At 32.8% G+C, this 27,725-nt stretch overlaps 2 protein-coding genes across 4 annotated transcripts; one reads left to right on the top strand and one right to left on the bottom strand.

The window, feature by feature from the left end:
- Window positions 1-143: 143 nt before the first annotated feature.
- On the bottom strand, window positions 144-10,872 carry LOC149907274 (putative methyltransferase-like protein 25). The gene is made up of 8 exons (XM_090103635.1): window positions 10,708-10,872; window positions 10,096-10,320; window positions 9,286-9,458; window positions 3,904-4,092; window positions 3,250-3,424; window positions 2,005-2,202; window positions 1,365-1,474; window positions 144-540 (listed from the first exon to the last, which is right to left on the bottom strand). The coding sequence occupies exons 1-8, from the start codon at window positions 10,736-10,738 to the stop codon at window positions 178-180; spliced, it is 1,464 nt and encodes a 487-aa protein (XP_089959761.1). The 5' UTR covers window positions 10,739-10,872; the 3' UTR covers window positions 144-177.
- A 2,374-nt stretch (window positions 10,873-13,246) lies between these two features.
- LOC149907273 (cytochrome b5-like) lies at window positions 13,247-27,639 on the top strand. Of its 3 annotated transcripts, XM_090103632.1 has the most exons (6): window positions 13,869-14,357; window positions 14,560-14,628; window positions 21,955-22,098; window positions 23,046-23,134; window positions 23,825-23,893; window positions 27,049-27,639. In XM_090103632.1, exons 3-6 carry the CDS (start codon window positions 21,964-21,966, stop codon window positions 27,128-27,130), a joined length of 375 nt encoding a protein of 124 aa, XP_089959758.1. In that variant the 5' UTR covers window positions 13,869-14,357; window positions 14,560-14,628; window positions 21,955-21,963; the 3' UTR covers window positions 27,131-27,639. The 3 variants fall into 3 exon arrangements, with proteins under 3 accessions (XP_089959760.1, XP_089959759.1, XP_089959758.1); XM_090103634.1 differs by lacking the exons at window positions 23,046-23,134; window positions 23,825-23,893; window positions 27,049-27,639 and adding an exon at window positions 13,247-13,441 and having other exon boundaries at window positions 14,269-14,357; window positions 21,955-22,095; XM_090103633.1 differs by lacking the exons at window positions 21,955-22,098; window positions 23,046-23,134; window positions 23,825-23,893; window positions 27,049-27,639 and adding exons at window positions 13,247-13,441; window positions 16,770-17,098 and having other exon boundaries at window positions 14,269-14,357.
- The last annotated feature ends 86 nt before the right edge of the window (window positions 27,640-27,725 follow it).

Below are 27,725 nucleotides of genomic sequence, written 5' to 3'. Positions count from 1 at the left end.
GTAGGAAGGATTGCTTCTCATCCCTGCTTTGCCGGGGAGTCTTTCTTGTTGATAGTGTTAAATTTTAAGTTGTCCTTAATATTAACGTTTTATACTGTTATCATTTTTGTGTTAATTGAACATGAAAAGAAAAATTATTGATAATAAAATAACTTTATTTTCCATAAAATATAGATATCATTTAATTGCAACAATACTGTGACACCTTGGCGACAATACCGAATCGAATATCTTCACTATAAACGCATCATAATGCCCATTTTCATACAAAAACAACAATCTATCCAACAAAATAACACTTTCAACAACTTGAGCTAAACACAGTCTCATCATGTAAAACAACACAATTTTTTTCCACTGGCAATCCATGTTTTCATCTGTCAAATTGACAGTTTCACTTTGACAGGTGTCAAAAAGACCAGTTTGTAATATTTTGTCCGCCATTTTGCAGTAGTCCTTGAAATTTGTACATTTCGCTGAGAGTCCTTTTAGTTTCTTTTCCGATAGAGATGCTTGCGGTAAATGCTTCTTTATTATAGTCTGCAAAAAATATACTTATTTAAAATGACTGAAGATTTTGCAACACATTCTAAATTCGATTAATTGACAGGATTGATTTGGTCAGATGACATTTATAATAAACTAGGTTTCCGCCCGTGGCTTCGCCCGCGCAGTCAAAGAAAAACCTGCATAGTTCCCGTTCCCGTGGGATTTCCGGGATTGCGTCATTTTCCCGGGATAAAAAGTAGCCTATGTCCTTTCTCGGGTATCAAAATATCTCCATAACAAATTTCATGAAAATTGGTTCAGTAGTTTAGGCGTGATTGAGTAACAGACAGACAGACAGAGTTAATTTCGCATTTATAATATTATATAGTATATATAGTATAATATAGTATGGATTCAGTATTTTCTATAAAATATAATAGGTGTGGTAACTATGATGTTCTGAAGGTAGTAAAAAAATAATTTTCAATAAAACAGTTGTCAAATAGACTTGGTGTTTTCAATACCTACATATTCCTTGTTCATTACAATTTATAGGTGTCCCGTGTCAGACTAAATATGGACATACCTTCTATACAGTTTCTCGATTACCTACATTTTTGACCTAATTCGAAAGATGATAGCATCTTTTAACCGATCTTTTGATAACTAAATATATTTTCCCACTTATCTCAATATCTTCGTATTAATAAATATCTTTGGTCTTACCACAAAACAATTTAAACACAGTCTAACTTTAAACCAGGGATCTGTCACTTTAATAGTCTCTCTATACGATAAACGCAGATTAAAGAGAACCCTCGCTTAAAGTTAAACCCTGCCTAAAGTTTTTTGTGGTAAGACAGCTTATTTCTTACCTGTAGTACCGCTCTATATAACAGACTTATATCGGGAAGAGTTTTTTGCGCCACAAATCTGTGTATGGACTGTGAAGCGAGCATACGTGCGTTCCGTCCGATGTTGAAACCTGAATGAGAAAAGCGGACAAGCGTGAGTCGATTTTAGAATAAACTTATACCCACATAATTTCTGAGAAAATTAAAACAAAACAGCGGTTTGAAAAATCTAAGTCATCTTGCATAGCTATAAATAGAGTTAAATATTTAAGACAATTATTAATACTTTGACTTTCGTACAATAAAAAGTATAATTATATTATATTGTATACTTTACTTCGTTATTTAAATAAAATTAATGATAACTGATTTTTTTTAATCGCTAGCGGTCCGCCCCGGCTTCGCCCGTGGTACATATTTCGCAATAAGGTAGCCTATGTTCTTTCTCGGGGTCTAAAGATTGTTTGTGCCAAATTTCATCAAAATCGGTTGAGAGGTTTAAGCGGGAAAGCGTAACAGACAGACAGACAGACAGAGTTACTTTCGCATTTATAATATTAATAGGGATAACTACTAGGAGGCTGCGTCTTCAATCACAATTTTATACGAAATCGATCAGCTGTTCACCTCATCAAAAATCACTATAAAATTAACAACAAACCTCTCAAATACTCCGACATAGGGAAGCCATAACCATCCATATGGCCACCATACTCCCGGAACACATCGACCATACAAACATCCACAGCTTCGTTCAAGAGATGGTAACAACACGGCACATTGAATACTGCGCCTATGTTTGGACTTTTTGTAAATATACGTAAGCTATCTGGACCTAGGTTTCCGCAAGTGTGGAGACCTAAAAAAAGAAGTTTTATTATAGCATTTTATAGAATGTAAAGACAAAAAAATTATAATTGTACATAAGTGAAGTCCCATGTCCCCAACTGGGGTAAGGCAGATGCATTATACATCTGTTTCATTGATCGATTTTCTTTAGGGACAAGTAGGTAATCAGCCTTCTGTGTCCTGCCAAACCGAGACCTTTTTTCTTCGTCTCCACCGGGAATCGAACCCAGGTCCCTTCGGTCCTACGCTCACGCGTTTACCACTGTACCAAGGAGGCAGTCAACATGTACATGGTACCTACAAGCAATTTTACCTCTGAATGGATATTTGAAAGTAATGTATGTAGTAATTGATATTTATTATTTTATGGCATTTATATGCTTTATAAATATAAATTTATAAAGAATAGAAAAAATTCGGGGCATCCGCCCCGGAATGACGCAAAAGGATGCGCGTTCGAGTCCCGCCTCGTGATCGAATTTTTTCTATTCTTTATAAATTTATACTAATGTATGTTTTATATTCAATCAGACATGAGAGGACAAAACTATCGACAAAGTATTCATATCGTCATCGAGAAAATTTTTATGGGAATTTGGAAAATGTAGAAGCGTTTACGATTGCGTAAAATGTAATAATTAATTGCGTAAACATTTTCGAGGAGACAATTCGAATAATGTTAATTTTATTTATATATTTATCGTTTTCATTTGTAACTAACCTCTCAAATACTCCGAGTTGTGCGTATGTACAATTTTAACATAATGGCAATCTTCAAAAAATATATATCTAGTTATGTTTTACAATAAAATACAGCTATATCTATCTATACTAATATTATTAAATTAAAGAGGAAAGGTTTAAATTATGTATGTATGTATGGTTTTCACGCATAAACTACTGGACCGATTTCAAAAATTCTTTCACCATTAAAGCTGCATCATCACTGAGCAACATAGGCTATAAAACATGTAGGTACCACGGGCGAAGCCAGGGCGGACCGCTAGTTCTTGATAAACAAATTGTAGCGTTAAAAACTTAAAATAATATTACATACCAGTTAATAAAACATTTACATTATCGCAGTCAAACTCCTGTTTGACTGTTTGTATAAAATCAGTATCCTTAGTTATAAAAGCTTTAGCAAATCTATGACAGTCTGTTTTTATATTTCCCGAAATTATTTCTTCTGTACCATTGTTCATTCTTTTAGCTATGGCCTTCCATTGTTTCTAAAAAGAAAAAAAAACATGCTTACTTTAAAATATTAACACTGCGAATTTATAAAAATAGTAATTTAAAACTTAATCGACTTACAAACTGTCACCAGTTATTCAAAACAATGACTTGACTACATAATATACATCATTATTTCAATATATATATAGATAAGTTATTCAATATCAAAAATATTAACAAAACAATTTCACTTCACAAAACGACATCATTGATGCGAAGAATTCTACACTACAACATGTGTGAAGTCCCATGTCCCCTAGTGGGGTTAGGGGCAGATGATGATCGATTTTCTTTAAGGACAACTAGGTGATCAGCCTTCTGTGTCCTACCAACCGAGACATTTTTTTTTCTTCGTCTCCACCGGGAATCGAACCCAGGACCCCTCGGTACTACGCTCACGCGTCAACCACTGTACCAAGGAGGCGGTCCAACTACAACATACTAAATCGAAAAAATAACATAATCTACATACTCGTATAATTGACACCCGCGTCTCTGCATTCCTTAATGTTTTCTCATCACAGTCCACAGTGAGGCTGGGTATATTATACCCGAGGGATAAAGCGACTAGTAAGTTGCCCTTGCCTCCACCGGCTTCTATACAATGGGTTGTGGAACATGCTTTGTGTAGGGACGCTACATATGGAGACAATGTTTGTACCTGTGTGATTAATTATCAATTATCATCATCATCTATACTAATATTATAAAGCTGAAGAGTTTGTTTGTTTGAACGCGCTAATCTCGGGAACTACTGGTCCGATTTGAAAAATTCTTTCGGTGTTAGATAGCCCATTTATCGAGAAAGGTTATAGGCTATATATCATCACACTACGACCAACAGGAGTGGAGCCACGTAGGTGAAACCGTGCGGAGCAGCTAGTCATCTATATATGTATAATAAAAATGAATGGCCAAATGTGCTGCTAAGTGAAAAACTCGAGTACAGCTGAACCGATTTTATTAATTCTTTTTTTATAATATTACTTGAAGTACGAGATGCTTCTTATGAAGGGAAAACTAAAATAATTAAATATGTACCACAGGTGAATCCGAAACGGACTGCTAGTTATAAATATTAATGATAACAATGTCACCATTATGAATGGCAGTAGTTGTTATTTCTCTCAGATTTTTCAATGCTTGGTTAAAACTTATCCGTCAAATACGGGCAATGTTTCGTGAGGCTGGGGGCCTGGGCTTCATTGTCTGTGCCACGAGAAAGAAAATCTCTATAAAATAATTACCCCAATCCTAAGGTGTGGACTGTGCCGATGGGATGAATGGCTGGAGGGACTCCAGTTTTTAGCACCAACCTCGATGTGACAGGCTAACATCGTTGAATTGCGCCTTCTTACAGGAATGGGCGTCACCCTGTAAGCGACCGTATAATTCGACCCTACTCGTGGGAACAAAAATGAGCGAACCTACCCTAAATTCTTCAACCAGAACAAATAAAAAAAAATCTAACCCAACAAGTTTTTCACCCAGGACTTTTCAATAGACCACGCTCAGCATCTCTGAGCGATATGACCAAACCTGAAATGGTACCAAAAGCAGCAGATACTGTAGAAATAACAGTAAACCAATCCAAGCAGAGATCTCCACCACCTTGGCAGCGGGTACCTAATTCTTATAAACGTAAGAGAACAAGCGAATCTCCACCGAATCCCACATCTGTGGCAGTATCTAATAGATTTACATCTCTCCCAATAGATCAACCTGAAAGTGAAAATAATAACACTTCTTATCTAGGTAAAAACAAACCTCCTCCTATTGTCCTGTATGGAATAGAAGATGTAAATGAATTATCAAAATTAATTGAATCGGTTTGCGATCCGAAACTCTTCAAAATAAGGATAATAAATAAAAATTTGCTCCGAGTTCTTGTGGAATGCTCAGACACGTATAAGAATGTTATATCAATAATTAGGGCTAAGGGATTAATAGGTCACACATTTACACCAAAAGAAAAGAAGGCGTATCGCATTGTTATAAAGAAGCTTCACTATTCGACACCTCACAAAGAAATAATCGATGCGATAGAAGCTACAGGAAACAAAGTCCGTGGTGAAATTATTAATGCCCGCTTCGGTCCAGACAAGTCGCCTTCTTTTACATTCTTTGTTAATTTAGAACCTAGTGATAATAATAAAGCTGTAAAAGATATTGAATATATCTACCACCAACGAGTTACAATAGAAGATCCTCGCAAATCAACAAAAATTGTTCAGTGCTATCGTTGTCAGCAATATGGCCACTCGAAGAACAACTGCATGAGGCCCTATAGATGTGTCAAATGTGGAGAAGGTCACAAAACTGCAGACTGTCCAAAAAAGGACCGCAACACCCCAGCTAAATGTGCTCTATGCTCGTGCGACCATCCAGCGAATTATAAAGGCTGTCAAGTTTACCTGGAAATCTCATCCAGAAAGGCAAACCGAAGATATAATACTCCTCGCGAGCCAATGAAGGAGAAAATAGAAATTAAACCTACACAAGAACACTATAGAACGACAGTTATACCACCTCATTCTACTAAACTGCGTGACAATTGCAGCTACTCGGATGTCACTGCAAACAGACACAAGACTGACGATGACCTGAAAAATTCAAAAAATGAAACGAACTCTCAACAAAGTCGTATTGAACAACTTCTTATAAAGCAATCTGAAAAGATAGACCAACTCATTCAGCAAATAGGTACCCTTCTTAACCTATTGACCTCCATCGTCTCGAAATCACATTCATAGTTCCCCTACGTATTGCAACCTGGAACATCAACGGATTATCGTCGAACATTCAAGAACTTGAGGAAGTGATCCATAGTAACAAACTCGACATAGTCTTGATTTCCGAGTCTCATGCCACCAAAACCAGTTCCTATCGACTAAAGGGTTTCAATATTTATTTCACTCCTCATCCCGTTAGTGGAAAAGCGCATGCAGGCACTGCCATAATCATTAGATCAAATCTTAAGCACACTGTACTAGAGAACTATGCAACACAGCATATTCAAGCTACCAATATTAAACTACATGATCGAGCGGGTGACATTACACTGTCCGCGATATACTGCCCACCCAAACATACAATCACCCCACAAATGTTTGACAACTACTTTTGCCGACTAGGCAACAAATTCATATCTGGAGGGGATTGGAATGCTAAGCATACATACTGGGGCTCCCGCATTTCTTTACCACGAGGCCGATCTCTTAAAAACTGTCTGGATACTCACCATCTTACTCCCATATCTACCGGTGAACCGACAAGCTGGCCAGCTGATCGCAACAAGTCCCCTGACCTCCTAGACTTCTTTGTAACGAAGGGAGTCAGCCATCTTTACACCTCTGTGGAATCGAGTCTGGATGGTTCATCCGATCATACACCGGTTATTCTTACCCTGAGTACTTCTGTCATTCACGTCGAGCAGACAGATGCCTTGTATAATCATAAAACTGACTGGCAAGGGTTTCGTAGCTTCTTGGAGGAAAATATTAAACTTAACATTTCCATGAAGACCCCAGAAGATGTTGACAACGCTTGTGAGTCCTTTACAAATCTGATCCAGGTCTCTTCATGGAAAAACTCACCTTGCATAACATATCCCCCATTGACGGCATCCCAATCTACAGTCATCAAGACAAAACTCTTAGAGAAAAGGCGATTACGACGTATCTGGCAGCAATCTCACCATCCAACCGATAAGACTGCCTTTAATAAATCTGCAAAACAATTAAAGCAGCTTTTACTAGACTCTGCAAACTCCAGCTTTCGTAATACTATAGAAAGAATGTCACCGCAAGGAAAAGGAGATGCTTCGCTCTGGAAAGCTATTAAAACCAATAAAAGGCCACAAGAACATCTGCATCCCATCAAGTCCTCAAATTCATGGGCGCGAACCGACGCTGAAAAAGCAGAAGCATTTGCAAATCATCTAGAGAATGTCTTCAAGCCGAATGATGGTAGCGACGAACCTGATGTGATCGACATTCTCAGTCAGGATCTTCAGCTCTGCTTACCACTTAAACCCGCATCACCAAAAGAAATCGCTCGCGAAATAAGAAGACTGAATTCCAACAAGGCTCCTGGTTTTGATTTGATCACTCCAAAACATTTAAAAAACTTACCTCGCAAGTGCATAACATTTCTTGCTTCCCTATTCAATGCGATTCTCAGATTGTCGTATTTTCCGAAGATATGGAAAATTTCGGAAATCATCATGATCCACAAACCTGGAAAATCTCCCCATGAGGCTGCTTCGTACCGTCCCATTAGCCTGACACCGGTTCTCTCGAAACTATGGGAGAAGATATTCGTAGTACGCTTGATGGAGCATATGGACAACTGTGATCTTGTTCCTAGTCATCAATTTGGATTTCGAAAGCAGCACTCCACCATAGAGCAGATGCACCGGGTCCACCAAGAGATCAGACGCTGCTTTGAAATGAACCAATACTGCTCGGCGGCTTTTCTGGATGTCCAACAAGCGTTCGACAGAGTGTGGCACAAGGGCTTACTATGCAAAGTGAAAGATAAACTACCTCACTCTCTTTTTCTTATCATCCAGTCCTACCTCGAAGGGAGACTCTTTCGAGTGAAACAAAGAGATGATAGATCCTCACTTCGCCAAATACATGCCGGCGTTCCACAAGGCTCTGTTCTCGGCCCTGTTCTATACAACTTATTTACTGCTGACCTACCAGTAGCTAGTGACGTAACCGTTGCAACTTATGCTGATGATGTAGCCTACCTTGCTAGAGATGATATTCCAATAGCGGCAAGTAATAAGCTTCAACGCTTACTGGATGCTACCTGCGAATGGATGAGGAAGTGGCGCATCCGTGCAAGTGCTCAGAAGTCACACCATATTACATTCACCTTAAGGAGAGGCAACTGCCCCCCAGTCAAATTTGGTGATGATGTGCTGACGGATAGCGAACATGTTAAATACTTGGGCTTCAACCTAGACCGAAGACTCACCTGGGCCACCCACATCAAAAAGAAACGAGACGAAATAAATTTTAAGTTTCGCAACCTGTACTGGCTTATGGGAAGAAACTCTGTCCTGTCTGTGGATAATAAGCTATTAATCTACAACACCGTTTTAAAACCTATCTGGACCTATGGTGTCCCATTGTGGGGAGCTGCCAGTAAAAGTAACATTATGTGCATTCAACGTATCCAGAATCACATACTGCGTACCATCACAAGCGCCCCCTGGTTTACCAGAAATGTGGAGATCCATGAATATCTGAATGTACCGACCGTTCAAGCTGAAATTGACAAATTTAAAAATAGATATGCCGACCGCCTGTCGCGTCACCCCAACCCCCTTGCCCATGAACTCGTAAAACCTTCCCCTATGACCAAAAGGCTGAAAAGGAAGGATGTTTTCTAGAAGACAGACGAGACGCTGGTTTCGTCGTCTACATAATCTCGCGCAGGCAACACATCTGCTTATAGTCTTGCGACTGATTGCAGATTAAACGGGAAAAAAAAAAAAAAAAAAAAAAAAAAAAAAAAAAAAATACGGGCAACATTTTTTATACATTATTTGACGAATAAGTTTTAACCAAGGATTGAAAAATCAGCCCTTAGAGAAATTTCATATTAAAATGATTGTTATAAAATTGTTAATACATATAGGATGAGTATGTTTCCAGTACTTGTAATGCATGTGTGTGTATGTAGATTTGTTTGTGAGAAATTAAACTTTTATTATATTGAGGGTAGTTTTTATAAGCTCTTAACTTTTAAATTACTTTTAAACTCTCGTAAATTTAGTTATTGGATTAAAATATAGGATTACCTATTGTGTATTTTCAAGAATATTAGGTATAATACTTACTTCATAGCTTTTTTTAGTGGTCATAAACTGTGTAACTTTAATTTCTGGTTGAAATTCACCACCTTTTAATTTTATATAGTCTTTTAGATTCTCAGGTGATATTATGTAATCATTATTTATTATTATGCAATTTTTCCGTGCCTGAGTCACCCATTCGAAAATTTCACAGTTATCTGAAATAAATATCACAAATAAACAATATTTTGATAACTAACAATATTGTGATAATATGGTATCATTTTCAAGATTTTATTACCATGATCATGATTTTATAAAAATTTATATTTATTAATGAAAATTTCCTTCTTTTTGTTGAACGAAAAAGCAATTAGAGACATGTACATTTAGATTTTAAAAATTTGTTACACAAGTATGTAGTTTTATTTTTTGTACTTGATTAAATAAATGTTATTTACCCTATTTGGATTAACTGGATATAAATAATTCATTTAATTCTCTTAAGCTTTTTGTGTAGATAAAAACAAATATTCAATTTTGTGAACGACATGAACCTAAAAATTTCACAATATACTGCCATTGCAGCCTAGTAATATTAAAAACATAAATTTGTTGATATTTGATGATATAATCACTACATAGTATAAAACAAAGATGCTTTTTCTGTCCCTCTGTCCCTATGTATGCTTAAATATTTAAAACTACGCAACGGATTTTGATGCGGTTTTTAATAATAGATAGAGTGATTCAAGAGGAAGGTTTTAGCATATAATTTATTAGGTTTTAGACAAAGCGTGCAAAGCCGCGGACGGAAAGCTAGTATTATGTATAATAGGTAAATAGAAAACATACCCATATAAATACTATCTGCAGCGTTCCAAAACCTATTCACAGCATCATTCATCTCCAAATTATCTAAATACAACCTCAAATTCCTCGGCAGCAAGTCCCAATGAGAGTCCGTAAAGAATTCCACCATGTGACAATTAGCGAGGGGTAAAAGTGGTTTAAGATACTTTACAATACTGTCAAGATGTTTTTGTATTTTATATATTTTGGTGTCCATTTTGGAAGCTTCTGTAATGAGATAAAAGAATAATCTATGTCTATATAAATATTATTATAAATGTGTATGTTGTTGGTTTGTTTGGTACTCCTTCACGCAAAAACTGCTGAACCAATTTTCATGAAATTTAGCACTTTCTTTGTCTAGTCTAGTCTTTGGGAATTTTCTTTGTCTAGTCTAGTTTTTCTTTGTCTATGTGGGCGAAGCGGCAGGCAATAAACTAGTGTTTATGTATAAATATAATTTTAGTGTATTTGTTTTTTATTGTATTTACAGCACATTATACTAATTACAAAAACCTGTAGATATTGTTACCATGAACATGCTAATATCAGGAAATAGTGATCAATTACATAAATTATTTAGAAATTGACATAAATAAACTTGAAATGACTTACTGAGTATATTAAAAAGAGATGCCAGCTTCATATGGGTTATTTGATGATATTTTTAACAAAGCACAAGTCTTTTTAAACTGAGCTCTTATAGTTTCAGCCATTTTAATTATATCATGTTCCTCCGAATTGGTCTGTGGGAACTCATCTATTAGTTCTTTAACTTTTTTCAGTTGTTTTATAATTTTTTCAGAGTATTTTTCTTCAGATTCCTCATTAACCTTTAAATGATGAGTTACAGTTCTTAGATAGTAACCTTAAATAGATTTACAAAAAATAAGTTCAACATTGGAATTATGAATAAATATAAATTTCATGAAAAACACTATATTTTGTTTTGGTGTGGAGTCTACTCACACAGACTCATCTTATAAGAATTAATTATAAATACGCGTTATAAACTCAAACTCAAACATTATTTATTCAATTAGACTTCTACTAGAAGCACTTTTGAATCGTCATTACATATTTTTTTACATTTACCACCGATTCGGAAAGCAGTAAGTATCTATATTTATACTAGCAAACCGGGCGAACTCCTTTTCTTTGCTATAAACCTCACGGAGCCCGAGACCTTTCCAACGAATGCAAAACCGTGGAAATCGGTTGGTGTGTTCTGGAGTTATAGCGTCAGGAAGGAAAACCCGACTTATTTTTAAATAGTACATTACCTAATTCTCTTCCCAATTGTACACCTCTATGATATCCCAAATGAAACCCTTCAGCGTTACCAGATTCTACACCAGCTCGAAAACCTTCCTTGTAACTTTCCTGTTCCTGAGCATCCTCGCTCATAACAATATCATCAAGGATATCATTGAAGTCTCGTTCTACAGCCATTTACGGAAAAATTTGTATGTTATTAAGGGTTTGCATACGTACGATTATAATACAATTTTATGAATACAAGACTATTTACATAAAAGTTAAAACATAACCTAAAAATTCAAAAAACAACTTACTGTCAGTAATTTGTCATATGTCAACTTCACGTGGTAACAGATCAAGTAACAGATGCATGCTGACAGCTGAAGGCTGAAGTAATGGTTTTTGGGTACCTATGGGTACCTATAAATAATGGCATATTAAGTTTTACAGCATGTTGAAAATTCCTAACTACAAACTAAACTAAATCAATATATTTTTATGCACTTGGTAATTCGAATGAAAACATCATTGCTACTGTGATTGCTACATACACATAACAAAACAAGCGACGCGTATTCAAATTTCGAGCTCATAGCCCATAGGCCATCCAACACTGAATAATAATTCAAAGTTGAAGTGAGAAAAAGGCGGAAAGATAATATTATTTATGCAGGTAAAAATTATTGAGCAGTCTGAGCAGCAGAAATCCATGTTTCGAGCCTATGATATTTCAAACAATTGATAGTTCGTAATATTTTGAGAGTCCCTGGAGTTTCAAATAATAGTTAACGAGAGTCGACTGTACACAACTCAGAGGTACACAACTTAAGCTGACGTAATACGAAAAATACAATATGGAAGATTGCGCAATGTAAAAGAGTGCAAGATAATAAATAGATAATAGGCATACAATTATTAAAGACTCAGATTAGGTATTTAGATAAATAAAGGATAAACAGATAGGTAGCAGAGATATTGTTATGATGATTTTTTTTATCAACATCAAAACATCATAATACTTACTTACATATACATAATTCAGGTGTGCCAAGTTGTTGAATTAAAATTCAGGTGAACTACCTAGGTATGTCAAATTTTATGAAATACCGCTGAATCTTAATAATTAGTGAAGAGCGTAATAATATTAAAATGTAGGTACAATTTCATCATATCATATTAATTGATTTCTTACCGTAATCATAGACCCAATAAATATCTAGATATATATTTGTCAATGCCGTAATTCAGATAATAAACTGAGAAAACTGAGTGTGTAACGCTAAAAAAACTTCCTCACCTCTTGAGATTCTTCTTGCAATAATATGTTAAATTCGGTAATAAAAATAACGATCGGCGCGCATTGAGATAATAATACTACAACTACGTATGGAGACGACACCGCCTACATCACATACATATAATATGTTCCGCTCAATATAAGCCATATGGCTTATCTGCACTCAGTCGCTTTAGTGCTTCTTTAGTGCGATGGTCGCGTTCATGTCTAGTTTAATTTAAAGCAAAAAACCAAGAAACTCATCAAATATCACAGTAGTTACAATATTTTTTAAATGTGTTAAATTATTTTTTTCCACTATAAAAATTTACGTCATCTAATATTATTATAATAATCTAATATTATTATTAAAATAATATTGTTGTTATTTGAAATGTCAGATTATTGACAGCCCTGCAACTATACGTCAAATCACATGCCTGATTGCTACGCCTGATTGCCTGATGCCCGGCCGGCGGGCGGCGATTGCCGATTGAACTGTCACCACTACTCTTATTATTATTATTTATTATTTTTGTTGTTAGCGGCTGTGATTATAACACAATCACCTGATTTTAATTAAGTTACAAGTTTACAACTGGGAAAAATTTATAAATAATAATTTATAAGTAGATTTAAAGTGGTATATTTTAAAAGAACCTTTTTAAGTTTTAGAAAATGGTCAGTGATTTAAATAATACAAACATGGACAGAGTAATTTCTTTCAAAGAAGTTAGAAAGCATCGTAAAGAAGACAGTGTTTGGATGGTAATACACGGTGAAGTATTCGACGTTACGGCATTCTTGGAAGATGTGAGAAGGTTTTTTTATAAAATGTTTTTTGTTATTTATAATTTAAAATTTTACACATATATATATACATATATTTTTTTTTAATCTTATAACTTTTTACTTTTTTTATATTATTAGTTTTTTTATAGGTCTTGAGGCCTTGACCTACTGTTGTAATTGTGAAATAAATTCTTATTAATTATTATAATACACTAGCCTGGCTTCGGATGGTTGCAATGTAGATACTAAACAAACGGTCTAATACACCGTATTATGCATATATATCTTGATAAACTCTATTAAAAAATCGATGTATAAAATCCATAGGATAGTAATTCTAAGACCTAAGCGTACACACGGACATGCAGACAGACAGTGAAAAGCAACTTCACTATAAAGTGAAGTTGCAAAATAAACATTGTTGCATCATCCATTCATAGTATAAACTATGTATGGATGATGCAACAATGTTTATTTTGGTGTCACATTGTTATGTGCTGAATTGTATTGCTTCTTTCAATTTCAAAAACATAAAACAGTAAATTCTGCCCCCTACGGAGGAGCTATGGGGCACCAAGCTGTAGTTACAGAAAATATGAGTTTGTTGTAATGTCTTCTTTACTTAATCTATCATGATCTATGAAATAATTAATTGAGGTTATGTTTATTGTGTCTTATGGAGGGAAAATACAAAAAAGTGGAAATGGGGCAGAACAACATCTGCTGGGGGCAGCTATTTATTATAGAAAAAACAGATTTACTCTCAACAATAGTTATTAATTTCTAACATATTATTAATAATTATTGCTTCAGATACAATAAATACTAATAATATGTATTTTTTTAAGCATCCTGGTGCTGATAATAACTTATTAGAATTTGCAGGAGAAGACGGCTCACAACCATTTGAAGATTTTGGTCATAGTCAAGAAACTAGGTTGGTTGATTTGATATTTTAGTTTTAGAGCATTCAAACGCTTTATAATTGTAAATTTTTAAAGAGTAATGGCATATATATATATATATAGTATGGTGTAGTATAAGGCGGGATTCGAACTTTTTTTAACTTACTGGGGCAACACTTGACAACTTGTCCACCCGTAAAAATTTGTTATATATTTGTTTGTTAATTCTTTCAGGGAATTAATGAAAAAGTACAAAATAGGAATATTGGCACCAGAAGAAAAAACATCTTTCCTTGAGCAGTGGTAAGTATATCTTTTATTGTGAATTTCTGAAGATTTTACAATACCATAGACATAGATGGGGAGTCAGTTTATAATATAATTTATCTGTCTTCATTTTGCGTTTGAAAGTGCACGTTTTTATCATTTAAATTTTTTCTTTAATTATTCATTGATTTGATTTTGTCTTCTGAAAAAATTATAGATTGACATTCCACATAGACCGGGAGATACTAACACAAAATTTCGGGTCATTTGTAACAGGAAAGCGGTTCTAGAGGGGTTAGTACGCAATGACAAAAAGAAAAATGATGGTCAGAACGCTGGTACCGGCGAACTAGTCGCGAGGGCGTTAGTCGAACTCGTCGGAAAAATAGCGAAAGTCCAACGATTTGTAACACAAAAAATTTTGAATTTACCGATAGCGCTTCAAAAGATGTAGGCGGTAGTGTCATGCCATACTTTTCCGGCGTGACTTACAGTCCGCCATACCGACATAAATGCGTTGATTTAAATTATAACAATTCAACCATTTGTACCAGGCTAACTTTTGCACAGGTAATCATCGTCGTGCAGCCATTTACGAAAATCGCCATGCGATACTTTTCGGTCGAAAGTCTGCAAATTTTTTTTCTCGCCAAACGATTTGCCAAAATATTTTAAAACAAAATTCAAAATAAGTCAATGCTTTTTAACAAATTTACAAAAAATATGTGGTACAAAGGTGTTTGCCTCCACACCCATAAAAAATAATATTTATTAAAATGTTGTATAAAAGAATTGTGACTAAATAATAGACCAAACAATTTAATATGATTTTATCTTAAAGTTCGTTTTCACTCCATCGTTACGACAAAATATCGGTTTATTTATCGTATGGACATCGTTAAACTAGATCGAACGAATTGTACTTTTGATATGTATACCTTATAGTAGCTGTACCTGAAAATAATCAAGTAGCTAAAACCAATTTGTGTATATTGTGTATTCATAATATTATGTTAAATTTAAACGTTATTTTGAAGTCCCAAACTGAAAAACACGAAGAGGTTATTTTCTTAATTAGGTATATTTTAATAAGTTTAATAGGTACTTTTGTACTGTAACAAAATACATGTACATAATATGTACGTATATTTTGTGATGTATTTAATATACAGAACTTATATTATTCGTATGCAGTACCTACACTACAGTATTAATAGATGTTTATTATGTGTAGCATATTTTTTTAAGTAAAAAATATTACAATAATTAGTTTTCGACTAATCAATAGCCAAAATAAACACAGAGATATGTATATGGTTAAATGTCTTCACTGGCGTGCATTACCTACACTGGCGTATGTAGGTAATGCACGCCATCAAGTAGCTAATGGCGTGCACTAAGGGCGTGCATTATACATAATATATTATATGTATACAGTTTAACATTGGATTTTTGTAAAGTACTGATAAAAAGTTGGGCATCATTACAGTCTCTTAGTCCCAGTCTAGAATTATCGTTCATATTTTTTAACAGTTCTCCGTATTTTCGGACACGTGATAGTTAAGATAAACTTGTTTTTAGCCAGATAATATTTGTACGTACGAAAGCTATCTTATCTACTATTTTTTTATACGTAATTGCATCACAACACGACCACTGTTTCAAATATCGTGACGATATTGTGGAAATGTATCTTTTGGATGTAGTCTTGTTTATATAATCATTAATTATTACAATTCGTATAATATATTATTATCGGTGAAGCAGGCGATCTAAACTGTTGATTATTTATATTTAGTTGTAGATAAAATTCACAATGAAATAGCGCGAATAGAATAGATTTAAATATGTATGTAATTTTTATAGTTTATTTTATACTACATATTGCCTTTGTTACAATGATAAATGTGGGTATTTACTTACAGATTTTTTCAAATATTTTATAGCATATGGTTTAAAAAATTGCATGTAGTTAATTGAATTTAATAGAATAAAAACTACTATAATTTTTTAACGTGCATTATTGCAAAATCGTCATCATCTAACCGAATACATGTAATTTCCTCATACAAATTGAAATCATCGTGAAGCTTGAAATAAGCTGAAAATTGTCTGTTTAAAAAAAAGACACCTTGATATAGGGGCAGGTTAAAGAATAATTTTAATTTTATTTTCAGTTCCAAATTGAAATGGGCAGTCCTGGCGCTGGCGGGGGCAGTTGTAATAGGATTTGCACTTAAGAAATACCTAAATAAATAGGAAAACTTACAGTAATTAAATACAAACGACGAATTTACTAAGCAATGTACAAAAATATCTTTAGAGTAATAATTTATTTTGAAACGCAATATGTAACTATGTAAATATTATGTAAATATTGTTTTTATATGATTTATAGAAAATATAATATATTATGTATTCATATATTATATATACTTTACATACGGTACTTGTTTTTATTTAAGTTTTGATGTTTTATATTTTTTAAGGGTATTGATGTTAAGTGGTTTTTGAAATATCAAGCAATATGATTTAATGCATTTATTTATCTTTGTTTTAGAGGAAAATATTACGTCTTATGATTGTTTTTTGCATTTAAAAATGTTTTTTTTACAAATAAATTTTAAGGAAAAGCCTGTACTTGAAGCAATAAAAATATTAAAATTGTATACAATGTTAAACATCTAGGATGATAAAATATATGAGTAGCGCAAATATGTGATGCTTTTAGAAAGTATTCCAGATTTTGAGCAATATACAGTTTAATATTAGTTACTAAATCTTGTTTTATTTCTCAAGATAACAATTTCATATTTTTGATACCTAAATAATTTTAAATGTAAGCAAAAGAGATAAATAATAAAACGAAATGTAAATTTTGTGTATATTTTATATTTATTTAATACTTACTTAACCCATTGAGCCCCGAACGGCCCGATCGGGCCACGACACAATAGATTTTCTATTGTGTCTGTGATTCCGGGGCCTGAGTTATAAAAATATTCTAGGTAATAATTATTTGTTCATAATCTTTTAACTTGTAAAAACTGTACCATATAGCTAACGAGAGCTATAAATTCCGACCGTTTTGTTTGCTTCTAGAAATACAGGATTCCCAAAAAGTAGTGATAAAGGGAAGCAGGGAGATAAAAGACCTAGAGGGCTATTTATAAGAGGCTAATTATTGCGCTAGATGCTTGATTTATATATAATTGACGTCACCATAAATAAAAATCTCATCGTACGAAGCGATAGATGAAAAATTGAAAAAAATTTCATAACTTCGAAAATACAAAAAATCGCATAACATACATATGGGGGTGATTCGGAATTCGGATAGCCCTCTAGGTCCTCCCAGCTTCCGTTCATCACTACTTTTTGGGATACTCTGTAGATCCAATTTTAATAACAATTTCGAGGTTTTGTAAAAAGATTCACGATTTCAAAATAGTATTTAGTAATATTACATTTATTAAGTATGTACATTATTATTATATTGTGTTGTCGCTTTGGAATACGCGCCAATTTTTGCCGCGAGATATAGCGTGGAAGACGTAATGCTGCAGTTCGTGAACGTTGTGGAATAGATGAGCGCGGGAGCGCGTCAAACGATTTGTAACACAAAAATTTTAGAATTTACCGATAGCCCATAAAAAGATGTAGGCGGTAGTGTTATGCCATACTTTTCCGATGTGACTTACAGGCTGCAGCCCGCAATTTGATTGATTAAAAAAAAAAACAATTCAACCATTGTATTGGCGAAAAAAAAAATTTTGCAGATTTTTGGCGGTATGGTATGGCGACCATTTGGAATTGTCCGAAAAGTATGGCATGGCGATTTTCGTAAATGGCCCTGCAAAATCTCTATAAAACTCGAACTACATACTTAAATCAATACATTTTTATGCACTTGGTAATTCGAATGAAAATATCATTGCTACATAACAAAACAAGCGACGCGAATTCGAATTTCGAGCTCATAGGCCATCCAACACTGGACAATTCAAAGTTGAAGAGAGAAAGAGGCGGAAAGATAATAATTATTTATGCAGGTAAAAATTATTAAGCAGTCTGAGCACCAGAAAATATGTGCTTTGAAGCAAACCAGTTTAATCGAGTTCTTTTGAAAAATTAATTAATTCACATTGTAACACATGTACCCTTATGTACCCGAGTCCCGAATGTAGGTACTACACGCATGTACCTCTAAACTTTTGTCATTTTTTTAGATTATCATTAATTAATAAATAATAAGTAAGTTACATAAGTAATTGACTAACACTTAAAACTTATTATCTACTATAATATATCCAAATGGTTCGTGTAAAATTACACACGGCTGCTGTTCGCCAGTTCTCTTCGCTTGAACTTGGCTTGACACGCTGCCGCGTGTCTAGAAGATTTTGAGAGTCCCTCGAGTTTCGAATTAACGAGAGTCGACTGTGCACATAAAATACATAAGCTGACGTGAAGATTGCGCAATGTAAAAGAGTGCAAGATAATAATTAGATAATAGACATACAATTATTAAAAACTCAGATTAGGTATCTAGATAAATAAAGGATAAACAGATAGGTAGCAGAGATATTGATAGATGATGATTTTTTTTATCAACACCATAATACTTAAAAACATAATTCAGGTGTGCCAAGTTGTTGAATTGAAATTCAGGTGAACTACCTAGGTATGTATAATTTTATGAAATACCGCTGAATCTTGTTAATTAGTGAATAGTGTAATATTAAAATGAACAATTTCATCATAATATATTAATTGATTTTACCGTAATTCAGATAGACGATAGATTATAACATTTCCTCACCTCTTGAGAGTTGAGATTCTTCTTGCAATGTGTTTACAAATTCGGTAATAAAAATAACGTCCGGCGCGGGAATGAACCACCTCAGGCGAGCGAGCCATATTCAAATATTTTATACTTATTAGACAAAGAGTAGCATATTTTTATTATTTAATATTTTTTTTATTAAGGTAATATCATATATTATGAGCATTGAGCCATTCGCGCAGATTCTTGTCAGTTTGAAAGACGCATAATAAATAATATTGTTGTAATTATTGTGGTTTGTAATAATGGAGAATGTTCACTAATTTTGATTATTAGCACTCCATATTCTCTGTCAAAAATAAATAATACTAGTGAAAAAATTACTTCGATACGTCAATTATTTTCCGATTTAGAAGTAAAACAAGTGGTAAACGCCCGGTGATGGTGTGACGTCACACTACAACACGCTCAATCTGGCTCACTCAGTCCGCTAGCGATCGCGCGCCCGCGCCGTCGAAATTATAATTAAATACTTTTAAAAATGTCCAATCCAAATACCAGAAAATCATGTGTTGTTCCTAAATGTAAAAATACAACTACCAATTATATTGCAACTATATTGCAACTTATGCTGAGTGGCTACCTGACTTGGCTCCACTTTTCGGCTTCATTTTATTTTATTTTACTCTTTCATTTATTATACTTGTATTGTTTTGTTTCATGTTGTGTTGTTTTAATTTGAATTAAGTATTGTATTCAGTGTCAATTGTGTTTGTTATTAATTATTACCTATTGTGGAGTCAAATAAATGATCTTTCTTTCTTTCTTTCTTTCTTTCAATTCGCCGGATAAGTTGTTTTTTATAGTTGCAAAGGAAGTAAGCTACATATTATAATATTTTGAGAACATTGCAGCTGTTTTGCGTTATCCTTTGTTTTCTATACAAGTTTTAATCTATACTAGACTGTGCTTCTGCTCTGCTCGTATGGGCTAAGTATAGGTAGATGGCTAGTAAGATTTTTTCTTGTTTTAAGTTGAGAATGATATGGAGAACTATACTAAAATATAAGTTGGTCGGGGGAAGAATTAAACAAAAACAGGGTATAGTTCCACACAAATTCAAATGTCAACAGGAAAATGAAGATAAACCTCAGAGATCAGCAGTGCAAAAACGCAATCGTATAGAATATTTTGAGAAACTATTAAATAAAGATGAAACTTTGGTATGACTGTTATTTTATTAAACGAATAATAATTACTATTATTGGACTATTAACGAAATTCGCGGACGAAAACCCATCAAAATACTGCGCAAGCTATAACACCTACTTCAGCGCTGCCGACTTGATACTAGGGTGCGTATAAAGCAAAATTACCAATCTTCTATTAGATGATACGTGTAATATTCAAGACCAAATCTAAAAAATAAAATATATAACAAACTAGATGATATGTTCAACGATTCTGTTCAATCAAAAACATAAAATATTAAAATTGACTCGATAAAAAAAAATCACCAAGTTAGCTCTAATTTTCACACTTTTACGTTTTCTACTTGACATGGTAATACTTATTATGATTTTTTTTTCATAAACAATTATATTAAAACATTTGCAAGATATTTGTCAGAGAATTTTGAGTAATTACTTTTAGTTTTGGTTTTATCTGCGATAAACCACTTTTATCGTGACAAAACCAAACGTTTATCTCGAGAAAAAAAGAGCGCCAAAAATAAAACCAAAACTAAAAGTAATTACACAAAATGATTGACGAATATCTTGCAAATGTTTTAATATAATTGTTTATGAAAAAAAAATCATAATAAGTATTACCATGTCAAGTAGAAAACGTAAAAGTGTGGAAATTAGAGCTAACTTGGTAATTTTTTTTTATCGAGTAAATTTTAATATTTTATGTTTTTGATTAAACAGAATCGTTGAACATATCATCTAGTTTGATATATATTTTATTTTTTAGATTTGGTCTTGAATATTACATGTATCATCCAATAGAAGATTGGTAATTTTGCTTTATACACACCGCGCGGGGACGCGGCCGCGCGGTGCGTTGTGACGTGACGTCACAAGCGGTCACGTGACTATTAGCGGGACTCGATATTTTTCGAAACTTTGAATGCGTATAAAATCAAAACTACTTGGTATTTTTGACTACGACAAAAACTAGTGTATTTGTATACATACAGGCTTTACTGAGACACAATTTCAAGGGATTTGGCATACCTAGTAACATTCTTCATTATTGTTATTTGAAATATCAGATTATTGACAGCCCTGCAACTATACGTCAATGTCAAATCACATGCCTGGCCGCTGGCGATGGCCTGGCGGGCCGCGACTCGCGAGGCGCGATAAATCGCGATTGTCCAAAATTCAATTGAACTGTCACTACTCGTAACATAAACTCTTGTTAACCTGTGTTGTTATCCACTTGATATCGACTGTGATTATCACAATCACCTGATTTTAATTAAGTTACAACTTGGAAAAATTTATAAATAATAATTTCTAAGTACCTACGTATTTTAAGTGGTAAATTATAAAATAACCTTTTTTAAGTTTTAGAAAATGGTTAGTGATTTAAATAATACAAACATGGACAGAATAATTACTTTCAAAGAAGTTAGAAAACATCGTAAACAAGACAGTGTTTGGATCGTAATACACGATGAAGTTTACGACGTTACGGCATACTTGGAAGAGGTGAGAGAGTATTTTTATAATATGTTTTTTGTTAATTATAATTTATAAAATATATATTTTTTAATCTTATAACTTTTTTACTTAGTTTTCTATAGGTCTTGAGGCCTTGACCTACTGTTGTTGTAATTGTGAAATAAATTCTTATTAATTATTATAATACACTAGCTATAAACGGTCTAATACACCGTATTATGCATATATCTATATATTTTACACATAAACCTCTTGATAAACTATTAAAAAATTGATGTATTAAATCCATAGGATAGTTCTAAGACCTTAGCATATATACACAAGCATACAGATTACAGACAGACTGTGAAAAGCAAATTCACTTTATACTATGTATGGATGATGCAACAAAGTTTATTTTGGTGTCACATTGTAATGTGCTGAATTGTATTGCTTCTTTCAATTTCAAAAACATAAAACAGTAAATTCTGCCTCTTATGGAGGAGCTATGGGGCACCAAGGTGTAGTTACAGAAAATATGAGTTTATTGTACATAATGTCTTCTTTACTTAATCTTTCATGATCCATGAAATAATTAATTGAGGTTATGATAAATGTGATTATACCCAATTGGGCTAAACTTAAGTATAATTTATACTGAAGTCAGTTTGGTAAACTATTAAAAAACAAATATTGGATAGGACATCAATAACAGGGTGTGCCCAACAAAAAAGAATCGCCAAATGTTGCAAAGAGAAAACTTGAGGATGGCAAAACCAATTCGGCAATTTTTATACGGTTTTGTTAAGGTGCAAGGAAGGTTCTTATTGAGGGAAAATACAAATAAGCGGCAATGGGGCAGAACAACATCTGCTGGGGGCAGCTATTTATAATAGAAACAGATTTACTCTCAACAATAGTTATTAATTTCTAAGATATTATTAATAATTATTTCTACAGATACAATAAATACTAATATTATGTATTTATTTAAGCATCCTGGTGGTGAAAATACCTTATTAGACTATGGAGGAGAAGACGGCACACAAGCATTTGAAGATTTTGGTCATAGTGAAGATGCTAGGTTGGTTGATATTTTAGTTTTAGAGCATTCAAACGCTTTATAATAATAAATTATTATTTAAGAATAGAAAAAATCCTACTAATAATATTATTATAAATGCGAAAGTTTGTGAGGATGTGTACATGTGTGTGTTTGTTACTCTTTCACGCAAATACTACTGAACCAATTATAATGAAATTAAGCACACAATATATGGAGGGTAACTTGGATTTATCCCGGAAATCCCACGAGAACGGGAACTATGCGGGTCTGGAAAGCTAGTCTATCATAAGACAGGATTCAAACTTCTTTTGCCTTACTGGTGCGACACTTGACAACATTTTTGTTTGTTCTATTCATAAGCGAATAGTAAATATTCTGTTTACTTAAACAGTTAAGAGTTAAAGTTCACACATAAAAAATATATATATTAATAAATAGGTTGCCATATAAAATCACTATTAAATGTTCAATATTGAAGGCCATTTTATTGTATGTTAATTCATATTAGCTTGCTAATTGCCTCACGATAAATGTGTAAAAATATCCCCAGTAAATATTAAGCTCAAGTGTCTTTTCATAATATAAAAATAATCTACATTCTACAAGATATAAGTTATTGAAACTGCTATAATATGAAATTATTTTAGTACAAACAATATAAGTAGAGGATTTATATATATTTTTTAATATTACGGTTAACTCTTTCAGGGAAATAATGAAAAAGTTCAAAATAGGAATATTGGCACCAGAAGAAAAAACATCTTTCCTTGAGCAGTGGTAAGTATCTCTTTTATTGTGAACTAGCTTCCGCCCACGACTTTGTACGTGCATCCCCGTTTTTCCCCGTTCCCGCAAGAATTTTGGGAAATCCTTTCTTAGCGGATGCCTACGTCCTAACATCTACCTGCATCCTAAATTTCAGCCCGATACGACCAGTGGTTTGGGCTGTGCGTTGATAGATCACTATATCAGTCACGTTTGAGTTTTATATATATAAAGATTTCTGGAGATTTGTGAGATTTTACAATACCATAGACATAGATGGGGATTCTTCAAAATATGTTATGGGACTCCACTATATTTCTCAATTAATATATTTTATAACTTTATGCACTTTTAGGCTAGATTGAAGTTATAACTGAGTCTACATTTTGCGTTTGAAAGTGTACATTTTTAATTTTTATATTTGTTTTTTTTATTATCAATTTCGCGCCTTTTTTTCAAATACATATTAAACCTATTTCATTTTGTCTTCTGAAAAAATGATAGCTTGACATTCCACATCAAAGAAAGCCAAAGGAAATATTTATCAACAAAATTCAAAATAAGTCAATGTTTTTTTAATAAATTTACAAAATTATGTGGTAGAAAGGTGTATGCCTCCACTCTCTTAAACAATAATATTTATTAAAATGTAATGTATAAAAAATGTGACTAAATAATAGACCAAACAATTTAATAGTTTTATAAAGATTTTGTCTTAAAGTTATATAAAAAAAAAAAAAAAAAAGTAGCTGTACCTGGAAATAATTAAGTAGCCAAAACCAATTTATGTATACTGTGTATTCATATGTTAAATTTAAACGTTATTTTTCAGTCCCAAACTGAAGAACACGAAGAGGTTACTTTCTTTATTATATTTTACACCTTCGTACTGTAACATAATCATGTAATATATGTATATTTTGTGATGTATTTAATAAATAGAACTTGGATTCGTATCTACAGTATTCACAGATGTGTAGCATATTTTTTAAGTAAAGAATATTACAAATCAGTCAACATTAGTTTTCGACTAATCAATAGCCAAAATAAACACAGAGCAAGCTTCATCATATCATTCGTTGAACCAAATTGACTGCCTGACTGACAAATTGGCAACGATACAATTACATAGTAGTTTTTACATACCTAATACACATAACGATATTAAATTACTATTCATTACTATTTATTCAAACAAATAAATGAAAATAATATGTTTTTGGCAGTTCAACCCAAAGTTCACAATGTTCCATGTGTTCGGCCAGAAGGTTCGTTCTTTATTTTAATTAAGAATACGTTGTATTTTTTATCAAACAACTTTTTTTACGAGCTCTTTTTTAAATATTTAGTTGTCCAAGTTTACCAAGAATGGATAAACATGAAAAAACTTGGAGAACTTTCGATGGAGCGCCAGCCAGGTGTTTATCTTTACATATGCGTTTTTTTATTCTTTGGTAGTTGTTCTGTTATTAATATAATGTATGTAACAGTAAACCACCTGAAAGGAAATGTGATACGTCAGCGCCCTCCACCCCAAGGGCCGAGAGAAGGGTACAGTCAATCGTTGTACCACGGGAAAGGTTATTATTTTTCGTTTATGTTACACAAAATATATTTAAAATCATGTAGGTAATATGGAAATGCACATTGAACATTTAACATATTCTATATTGTATGATTTTTAAATGACCCAAAATATTAAAATAATGCCTCAGTATTTTTTTTAAATAGTTAATACATATTGCCTAGTTTCTGTAACATAATTAAAAACAATTTTTTATCATAATTTTTGCCAGAAAAGCAAACTTGTCTATTTGACTTACAAGAATGATTGTTTAATCTTTTTTTTTCTTTTTCAAAGACGTCCACCTGGTCCGCCTTGTGGAAGGTTATTAATTCTTTTTTTTAGTAGATTAGTAGCTTAGTAGTAATATTTTTGGTACGTGTAGGTTACGGCGCCCGCGACCACCACCGCCTCCGCCTGGGTTAGTTTTTATTAAATAGCGTAAATATTTTGTAGATACCATAAAAAGTATATCGTATCTTTTTTGAAATTATACTTAAAAACCAAATAAAAGAAATAAAATGGAATGAAAATTTACTTGTCAGAAATTGTGATATTTTTAACTAGCGGTCCGTTTCGGCTTCGCCCGTGGTACATGTTTACGTTTTCTCTCCGTGAGAACCATCCTCGTACTTCAAGGAATATTATAAAAAAAATTACGAAATTGGTTCAGCCGTTCACGAGTTTTGCGCTTACCAGCACAATAAGTGATTCATTTTTATTATAGAAAGATTTATTTTTTTTGCATTAAATTTTGAGGCAGTTCCTTGTATGCTTTGATATATGGTTAAATGTCTTCATATTCATTGCACTGGCATTCTTTGGTTAAGTGCTGGTCGACAGTTAGGCATCATTAGAGTCTCTTAGTCCCCGTCTAGAATTATCATTCATATTTTTTAACAGTTCTTCGTATTTTCAGACACGTGATAGTTAAGATAAACTTCTTTTTATCGGGTTTATAATATGTATGTCTAGACTTTAACCAGATAATATGTATACGTACGAAAGCTATCTTATCTACTATTTTTTTATACGTATCATTTATTGTGGAATGGCATCACAATACAATATTTTTTATTATCGTGACGACATTGTGGAAAAATGTACCTTTTGGATGTAATCTTGGTTATATAATCATTAATTATTACAATTCGTATATTTTCGTATAATATATCGTTTTAGTAGACAATCTAAAATGTTGATTTTTTTTTATTTGAATTCGCAATTAAATAGCGTGAATAGAATAGATTTAAATTTGTATTTAATATTGTTTATTCCATTTGCCTTTTTCAAAAATGTATATTTATATTTTGTGACTACTAAATATACCTACAATAAAAATTACTATAATTTCTTGTAGATGTCTGATTGCAATGAAATCTCCTGCAGTACATTTGGCCGTTTGTTTGTACAGTAATACGCTAATTTCAAAAAATTGATACAGGGGGGTTATTCAAAACATTACGTTTTGAGTAATAGGAATGGACAATGACTGCAAAATGTTTCCATAAATGATATAATTCAAAAAAATTGAGGGCGAACAAGTTGCTGATTCAGCTAGTTATTGATATTTAATATATTTATAATTATTTTTTATTTTCAGTTCCAAATTGAAATGGGCAGTCCTGGCGCTGGCGGGGGCAGTTGTTATAGGATTTGCGCTTAAGAAATACCTAAATAAATAGGAAAACTTACAGTAATTATATACAAATTACGAATTATCTAAGCAATGTACAAAAATATCTATTTAATGTAATAATTTATTTTGAAACGCAACTCTATGTAAATATTGATTTTATATTATTATATAGACAATATAATATATGTAATATATTCTTTACATACTTGTTTTCGTTTTAGTTTTGATGTTATATATTTTTTACGGGTATTAATGTTATTTGGTTTTTATATCACATTTGATTTTTGGAATATCAAGCAATATGATTTAATGCATTTATTTATCTTTGTTTTAGAGGAAAATATTACGTATGATTGTTTTATGCATTTAAAAATGTTTTTTTTATAAATAAATATTAAGAAAAAGCCTGTACTTGAAGCAATAAAAATATTAAAATTGTATACAATTTGTTAAATATCTAAGGGATGATAAATATGAGGAGCGTTTCAAATATGTGATGCTTTTAGAAAGTATTCCAGATTTTGAGCAATATACAGTTTAATATTAGTTACTAAATCTTGTTTTATTCTTTAAGAAACCAATTTGATATTTTTATAATATTTCCTGCAAGCAATAGAGTTAAACAATAAAACAAAACGTTC

Source organism: Colias eurytheme, chromosome 7 (assembly GCF_061535395.1).
Source record: "Colias eurytheme isolate Ceu_HAF_F1 chromosome 7, ilColEury1 Martin Lab GWU primary, whole genome shotgun sequence".
Lineage (NCBI taxonomy): Eukaryota > Metazoa > Arthropoda > Insecta > Lepidoptera > Pieridae > Colias > Colias eurytheme.
This window is presented reverse-complemented; position numbering and strand designations above follow the sequence as displayed.